The sequence below is a fragment of the Fusarium oxysporum genome, chromosome 3 (assembly GCF_000149955.1).
Source record: "Fusarium oxysporum f. sp. lycopersici 4287 chromosome 3, whole genome shotgun sequence".
Lineage (NCBI taxonomy): Eukaryota > Fungi > Ascomycota > Sordariomycetes > Hypocreales > Nectriaceae > Fusarium > Fusarium oxysporum.
This window is the reverse complement of record NC_030988.1, coordinates 5163011-5171387: the sequence shown is the minus strand read 5'-3', so window position 1 is coordinate 5171387 and position 8377 is coordinate 5163011. Positions and strand designations below refer to the sequence as shown.

The window sequence follows — 8377 nt, the reverse complement described above, 5'->3', positions numbered from 1 at the left end:
CATAAAAACTACTATTATTCACATACCGCACACGTGTTACGGCCTGTTATTCTACTGCGAGGCGTCAGGGGAGCTCGTTTTTCAATAAATCATATATAGCATTAAATCATTACTTTTCTCTTTTCTTGTTTTACTTGCAGGCTTATCTCTTTGTTTGTGAAGTTTCCTAGAAAGACTGTAACAAAAGACCTGACATATGTCCCAGGCCGTCTTGCACAACACTGCCTGACTTGTTGATCCTCTCACAGAGACCAGAATCAGGCTGTTTTCTTGCTATCGCTGCCGAAGCACGAACAACCCGTGATAAGATGGCGAAGACCTCAGGTTTTGATTAAGAATAGCAGGATATTAATCGGACGGGATTCTCAAGCAGAGGACCAGGTGAGACTCCAAATTGCGTCGTCATAGGCCTCATGGAAAATCCTAGAAAGGGGTAATTGTGCACTAGCTGAAAATGGATGAACTTTGCCCGCGAAATTCGGCAATTGGCTGAATGGGAACCCCATATATCACCAAATTCTAATTGGCTAGTAATACTCGGGGTCGACGACAATATCAACATTTTCTAAGAAGAATATCTAGACAATAAGCAAGAAAAGTTAAGAAGAAAATAAGTATACGAGGCCTTACGCTATTATATTATATAGTTCCCTAGTAATATTAAGTTTTATGTCATATCTATTGTCTAGTTTGAGGGGGCTAATGAACGATGCTCACGAGCTTGTTTACTGCCCTTACGTTAAGGTTGTAGCAAGACGTGAGGCCCCAGAAGCAAAACGCAGCATGTCAGCGGAACCTTGTGAATCATTGTAAATCATTTCTAAGATCGGGGCCATATCGCGCCAGCCTGGTGGGACCGAACGTTAGTCCATGTTGTCTCCTCTCTCTTTCTTCCTGAAGAGAGCAATCAAATCATGCCTCATCGACCTGCACTTCTTGATTGTCTAGGTGCATGGGGGACAGACGGAAGCGAAAACGACCGCATGTTCTCAACCAATTCCAAGATGAGAGCAACGGGGGTCTGAGCCTGGAATGGCGTTAACCCTTCCTTGACCAAATGCCAAGCAGAGCGAAATAGCATGGCCTTCAAGAGATGGCCCATTTTGTCGCATTAGAAAGTGTAAAAAGATAAGGACACCACACTAATTTGATATGCGACTGCCACGTTTGCCCGCGGTTTCAAGGTCATGGGAGGTGGAACATCGAAGATAGAGGGGGCCGCCAAGGCTCATGCGGAACATCATTTCTGAAAGAGCGAACTTTAACACCCGCCCACAAAGCTTCTCTTTATGCAGTCACTTGATAATTGAATGCTAATAGCTATAGAACTCATTCTAGGCTTTTATTCCCTGGTTGTCCCCTACAGACAGATAAGTCTATTACGCCCGGTAGCCATGCCCAAAGGATTCTGAAGCTAAGAATACATACACCTCTCTAGTTCTTGCTTTGATCTCGTTAAGCCCTTGTGGATCTCGCCTTGTTCTTTTCCTCTAGTTCATCGCTCTTCTCCTTGGTCCTTGTGAAGGTTAGTAGCAAGTCAACTTAAAGCCCAATTCCTCCAAGTGTTCAGTTTCTTATTTTTGGCGGCTAACGCAGTGCCCATCTTTAATTCTACGATGGTTTTACATTTACTATTAATCAATTTAATGGGCTAGCGGGATCTGGGTCATTTCTCATCGAGGTGGCCAATGGCGATCGCGAATTTGATTGTCGTTCGTACAGCGTCCATCTCTGGCAACCACTCCTATCACTGGCCAACCTTTGACCAATTGGCGAAGAGGCTTTTTCTAGTCAACAAAGTTCCCCCAGGGCTCTGGTATGGCCGTACTTGAAGCCGATGCACTGGAAGAACATGAAGGCGTGGATTGTGTGCTGTGCAGTCTACGCCGACAGACTCGCAGGCGGGAAAGTTATCCAAGGTTCTTCAAGTAACCAAGTCATGCTATTATACTACTCCAAATGCGACCACTTGGAGATCTTGCGTATCTGCCGCCACATGTACTTCTCTAATTGTTGGCACACTTCACATAGAGCGAATTCTCACCATTGAATTGTCGACAGTTGTCAAAGATGAGCCGGGCGTCTTTAATGAAATCCTCAGGCGCCATGTATTGTTCCGCTTCCAGCCTGGCCTCCATAGTACTTAGGTCCATTGGTTCCTTGATGACTTCGTAATAGTCGGCGACATCGTCCTCGCTGACGGGCTGCCGGAATGGCCACGATGATTGATGGTCCTGGAGGTCATTTAAGAGATGTAACAGCTGCTTGTAATTCGGGCCGTGGTGGGATTGCCTAGCCAGCTCGTCCATACCAGGTGACCAACCTGACGCCCGGATTGCATCGATGGATAGGGGATCAATCGGAGTAAGGCCGTTTTCCCACTGTTTCGGAGGTTGATGGATCACGTGGCTCTTACTAAAGGCTTGTATTTTGGCACGGACGCATTTCTTCTGCTTGAGGAGCATGCGGCCTACCTCTAGGTAGCGAACCCTTGGGGGCATAGAGCACTGCATAAGAGTTCCGCCCTCATAGTCTTTTATACACCTCTTCCAAATTGAGTCATCCAACGTGATCTCCTTTGTAAAACCTTGTTTCTTGAAATAGGGGATGGCCGAGTTGTCGGCATAGGTCAGGAGATGCATCATATTTGATGATGTCTTAATGTAGTCCTTCAGATGCAACATCAGGTGAGCCCCGTAGCCCTTGGCCTGTTCGTCTGATAAGACGGCGCAGAAGACAATCTCGGCGAACTTGCGGTGCTTGAACGACCGGTACGTGATACCACCTACTACTGCTAACGGCTTCCTCACAATGGCAATGGACATGTGAGCTCTATCGTAGATGAGGCGCGCGATGTAGCTCTTAGGCATTTCCGGTAACTGCTTCTGGAAGACGCATTTCAGCCCACTCAGGACGATGAGACTCTCCCGGTCACCATCATTGTTGACGACACGAAATTCTATCTCGCCGTTACGTTCCTCAATGACTGCGGGCTACATGGCAGGTTAGTCACATACACAGTTAGAGTACAATGTTGAGGACGGCAATACCTTCTCAGGAAGTGGAATGGGCCCCTTCCCTAGTCCCTCCTGTCCCAGAAGCGAGGGCACAAAGTCAATGCGATTGTTGCAGCTCATGGTAGTCTGCGAAGAAGTTTCATCTATCGCGTCAGGATTCGAGCCTTAACGAAAGCGAAAAAAGGAAAAGGAGTTTAAGGTCAACAAAAGAGTTATCAAGCCAGAAAGCTAACTGTAAAATTACGTCGATAGGAATTGGACTGTTGATTTCGCTGATCAGTGGCTTTCTGGGACCCTAATGAATGAACGAAATTTATTACGCCGGGCAGGGCCAAACTTCAGAAGGCCAGCACACTGACAACTCTGAACGAGATCTCCTTACGTGGGGCCCCGCCGCTGACAAAGATCTTGCCTCAGTAGCCATAGGGTAGCCGCTGTCCTCTCGGCTGACAGGATTCAACGAATCAGGAAAAGTCGAAATGGGGTAAGTGCACGGGCCACAAAAACTGGTATTGGGCCTAATACCCGTGGTAATTGGTACAGTAGGCTGTCGACGCAAACAATAGCAGTCAGGTGGGTCTAGAAATTAAATTCTACTCCCCTGTAAAAATCAATTCTACCCTGGGTGAAAATGCTAGACGGTGATTGGTCAAAAATATGAAATGCAATGCGTTTCTGCTGACAATTCTTGAGTAGGGTAGGTCTCGACATGGGTCAAAACCAGTTGGAGACTAGCGCGACGGACATCATCTGCATTGGACAGGGCTCATGAAATCCCCCCGCCAACGCCACTACTTCTTGTTTTGACAAGACCAATTTCCTTTTCACGTTGAAACCAACTATTCACAAACAATAGCACGACTTCGAAGCTGAGCAGCACCTCATGGCTGTCAACAGTAGTTATCTCCCTGATACTGATTCCTCCATGATTGAGGCGTGGATTCTTCAAATTGACGACGTGATCGACAACTTTGACATTGATTTCAATATCATGCCTCGTACTCCCAGTCCTTCAAAGCGACAAAGGACAGACCAACTACCTCTTGATCCAAATGCTACTCCACGCATGTCGAATGCTCCAACATTATCCAGCAATACATCCACAACAAGCTCTGGCCGCCAAAGTGGCTCTGTAAGCCCTAAAAAGCGCGAACTTGAACTCCGTCAAGCAATCGACTTTCCGTTGGAACGCAGAGCATATAAGGAAATGCAAAATCCACCCCAAATCGTCAAAGATTTAGTGGCCCTAACAAGAAGTGCTTCGATTCCGCATCAGTTCAAGGTTAGCCAATTCGCTTCGTCCTAGAGACCAGGAAGTTATATACTGATACATATTGATAGGAGCGAATGACAGCGAAAGCAAACCCGCTTGACCCCCCTCTGGACAGTTGGTTTCGGCCAGAACTGTCAACTGAATCACCTGATATACAAGCGGATCAAGATTATGTATTCAAGCGTCTAAGCAAAATCACTGAAAACTCGAAACATTGTCAGCAGCGACTTGCTCATGAGTCAAGTTGGAATGACACAGTGCACGCTCCACTTCTGGAACTAGCTTTTGACGACAATAATATCGGGCAAGATGTTTACTATCAGAACATGTAGGACGCATTCTCCAGTAACAGTTATGAGTTTTTGGCACTAACGGGTTTACTACCCCAGAACACATTGTCGAGTATACCCTGATTTCCGGGACCAAAGCCCATTCCTCCAGGAGGCCAAGGTTGACTACGCCATCTTCCTGAACCCAGCCAAAAACTCAAACCTTGACGTGTCATTAAAAAAATACAGATCAGCCAGCCGTTCTAATAGAGTGGTCCATTTCCAAACCAGCGATGAGGCCAATACACCCGTTGCTATCAGCATCGAAACTAAGAGTCACAGCTCGAATAGTGCAATTGTCGGCCCAGCGCAATTGGCAACTTGGCTCCGCGCGCATTTTCGCCATCTGGAATCTCTGCCTAACTCCTCAGCTGATGCATTGCCAATGCTTCCTGTTGTTTTCGTGGATGGAACGAAATGGAGAGTTGACTTTGCAGTTCGGACGAGTAATGAATTGGTAGGGTATCTCTTCTTGTGGCTATTCAACTGAGTCAGACATTAACATATAGCAGGTAATTTGGCAGGGCTTAGAAATTGGTTCTTCAGAGGATTTACGTGGATGCTACATGATTATTTCTTGTTTACAAAGACTAATCATGTGGTGTCGTGAAGAATTTAGTATTTGGTGGGAGAATGCGGTTCATGATATCAGCTTGAGTGATACTGTTTGTGATGATGTTAGTCAATGAGGAATACTTGTTAGCTTGTGGGAATTCAGGACCCAATGCCCGCGAGGAAAATCCAGTAGGCAAATGCGAGTTAGGTCTTCAAGGCCACCACCTAGTGCTCCATACTAACAGGGTGTAGGCTTGAATTTCACAGGGATTAGACTTTATTTATGCTAGGGGTGGACTTCATTTAGACCAGGGTCAATTAAATTAATGACAAGACGCGTAGTTTTATTTTGCATGGGTTTTCCATTGGATTTAGGCCCGTTCCTGCCGTTAATACTTGAGTAGGCAAAGTGGAATTAGAATAATGGATAGGTGTCGCAGGCCGGGCATGGTCTCAATGATCCTCAGGAACAACAGCCCTTAGTAATCAAGCTGGGTGATTTAAAGTAAAACCTGTGGGATAGAATACCCCACACAGAAGATAGAACCAATCAACTCACTACTGCTGCTCATTATGAATGACCCGACCTTCAATCCACTTTAAGCACATCCAGTGCGACAATAGGGCACGGACCATCAAATCGTGTATCAGGACCTGATACGCGGGGTAATTGGTACAGTATCAAGCCTCTAGACCTGCCCTGTAGCTCCTGTGGAGCTATAGCTAGCTTCAGTCATGAGGATACTTGCAAAGGTGCTAATAGAAGGTGGATTGCAAGGCATTACGCTATAAATAGGGCCTTTTTGAAAGCTCTTAGTAGCCGGCCTGACCTAGAGGTTGAGATTGAACCTCTAGTCCAGCAAGAGACCTCTCTGAGAGCTGATTTTGCAGTCATTATTGGAAATAGCCGCTACTTCTATGATATCCAAGTCGTAGCTATCTCCAAGGACTCGACAAGAGAAGACCCTTATAGCACCTTGAAGGAAGCTGCTGATGAGAAACGGCGGAAATATCAGTCTCTTGGAGCCTTCTTCCACCCTCTTATCTTCTCAGCAGGCGGCCTTATGGATCAGGAGACCTCACAGACCTATAAGCAGCTTCAAGAGCTCTTAGGTCCCTTTGCAGCCTCACAGCTAGACTCAACTATAGGCCTAGCCTTAACTAAGACTAGGGCTATCTCAGCTGCCTCTATAGCTCGAGACCTGCCTAGGAGAGCACAGTCCTAAAACACTCTCTCTTATCTATCCTACTCTATCCCCTATTCTTCCTATCTTACCTTCCTTTTTCCTTAATCTATATCTCTTTATATCTCTATATATCTCTCTTTTCCTTATATATTAATATCTCTTTATCTCTACCTTACTTACTTTCCTAAGTCTCTTTCTTTACCTTATATTATCTATTATCCTACCTTCTCTCTTACTTCTTCTCTATATCTCTTTATCTCTTATTTTATTTTTCCTAGGAAAATCCCTATATAAATAGCACCAGAGCAAATAGCTTCTATAGCCTAATATAACCCTACCCCAACCCTATTGCTCCTTGGGAATTGAAGTCCGCTTATAGGAGTTAATATGTATGTGGCGATGGCACAAAGCAGGGAAGAACAGATGAATGTATCTATCAAGCCCTGAAACCGTCCAAAGCAATAGTTTGGGATATGATGTAACGGACGTCGTTGCTGGCAACTCCCTCGCGGCTGAGGATTGTTGCGATGAAAGCCTTCGGTAGGGATGTCGATGCTGATGTGAAAGTGGTTCACATACTTGGATGGTTCACATGCTTATCATGTACGTTTCTACTATTTATAGCTTTTAACCCCACCTTTTCTTTATAAACAAGTAGATATTAGGAATCACATTACCAGCTTCCCCACTTCCCCTCCACCTGCGTCATTTATTCAAGTCTTGCTCCATCTTATCAGCTTGTGTCAGTCTTTCCTTGAGGACGCTGACTATGGCCAGCGGCAGATTGCAAACAACAGTGGAGCCAGCGCTTCCAGCATCTGTGCCATCTTTGTCCTTTCACTGCTTTCCCAACCTGCCTGTTGAGCTACGGCTAAGAATCTGGCGCTACTCTTTCTTTCCCCGTTGCGTCGAAATTCACGCCCGCAGATCGCATTACGCCGATGACTTTCAACATGGCGGTGTGCCAAAATGGCAAAGCCGTTGTAACAACCCTGTTGCGCTGTCAGTCAGTTCCGAGGCGAGATCTGCCGCATTGGACTTTTATCCTGTCAAGTTCCCCCTTGCGACTGTTGCGCCATATGAGCATGCTGGCGATAGTATAAACGACTTGAATCGTGTGTTATACATTAAACCTGCGGTCGATACCGTCGTTGTACTCGGCGATCTGGATTATCGCAGAATATCACGACTATTCACTGACTTGCGTCTTGGTGATCCGGAGGGAAAAGGTTTGCAGAGATTGGCTGTCAGCGCCAGTTGGACGTATCATCAAGGAGCTGGCGACACGATCAGAATGCTTATTAAACATATGTTCCCCGAGCTGGTTGAAATGACTGTGTTTATGTATGATGAAAAAATGCCCCCTACCGATTGGGCTGGCGGAGTGTGCGCGCTGGAAGATTGCAGCCAGACAGACTACTATAAACGGTATGCAATGGGAAGAGGCCAACAGATGAGGGATGGTGATAAATGGATGGTGATTGGGAAGAAAGAGTTAAGAGTGATGGAGCTCACTTTCAGACATGGATGGTAGTGGAATTATTCTTCGAGGTAACTTCAGTTAGAGGGTTAAATATATAATAAATCTAACTTGGTAACAACCTAGGCTTCATTAGCTTTAAGGGATGAGATAGGATAGGTCTAAATAGGTAGCAGCGTACGTCAAGGATGATGATGCACTCGCTGGTCTTCATTCCTTACCGATGATCCACAAAATCTATATTGTCATCATCAAGACATGTTAAGCATGCCTCCACGATCTCTGCATACTTGGTTCCAGTCCGCCGAGGTAGCTTGGTCCGAGCCAGAATCATTAAATGTTGCTTCAGAGATTCTGATGGTTTATGGTGGCGCAAGAAACGGAATGGGTTCAATCGTATCCGTTGGGTACTGTAAATAATGACGTAGTTCGTCCCGACTGTGGACAATATTCGGGATCTGTTTTATCTTCTCTACCAGTTCCTGTCGACGCTCTGGCTGTATATCGCGATGTCGTGTTCTCAAATGCGTAGCAAC

The 8377-nt window shown here is 45.8% G+C and overlaps 3 protein-coding genes across 6 annotated transcripts; 2 read left to right on the top strand and 1 right to left on the bottom strand.

Moving 5' to 3' along the window:
* Nucleotides 1–1911: 1911 nt before the first annotated feature.
* FOXG_14895 (histone acetyltransferase) lies at nucleotides 1912–3137 on the bottom strand (the record flags this gene model as incomplete). The annotated part of the gene is made up of 2 exons (XM_018394962.1): nucleotides 1912–2993; nucleotides 3051–3137. The coding sequence occupies 2 exons, from the start codon at nucleotides 3135–3137 to the stop codon at nucleotides 2007–2009; spliced, it is 1074 nt and encodes a 357-aa protein (XP_018254916.1). The 3' UTR covers nucleotides 1912–2006.
* A 694-nt stretch (nucleotides 3138–3831) lies between these two features.
* FOXG_21821 (uncharacterized protein) lies at nucleotides 3832–5548 on the top strand. Of its 4 annotated transcripts, none has more exons than XM_018402185.1 (5): nucleotides 3846–4299; nucleotides 4359–4618; nucleotides 4680–5076; nucleotides 5132–5373; nucleotides 5427–5515. In XM_018402185.1, the coding sequence occupies exons 1-4, from the start codon at nucleotides 3901–3903 to the stop codon at nucleotides 5306–5308; spliced, it is 1233 nt and encodes a 410-aa protein (XP_018254913.1). In that variant the 5' UTR covers nucleotides 3846–3900; the 3' UTR covers nucleotides 5309–5373; nucleotides 5427–5515. The 4 variants fall into 4 exon arrangements, with proteins under 4 accessions (XP_018254912.1, XP_018254915.1, XP_018254913.1 ...); XM_018402186.1 differs by having other exon boundaries at nucleotides 3875–4299; nucleotides 5132–5363; nucleotides 5427–5450; XM_018402184.1 differs by having other exon boundaries at nucleotides 3832–4299; nucleotides 5132–5548.
* A 1050-nt stretch (nucleotides 5549–6598) lies between these two features.
* Nucleotides 6599–8009, top strand: FOXG_21820 (uncharacterized protein). Its single transcript, XM_018402183.1, has one exon. It carries the CDS (start codon nucleotides 7131–7133, stop codon nucleotides 7893–7895), a length of 765 nt encoding a protein of 254 aa, XP_018254911.1. The 5' UTR covers nucleotides 6599–7130; the 3' UTR covers nucleotides 7896–8009.
* Nucleotides 8010–8377: the final 368 nt, after the last annotated feature.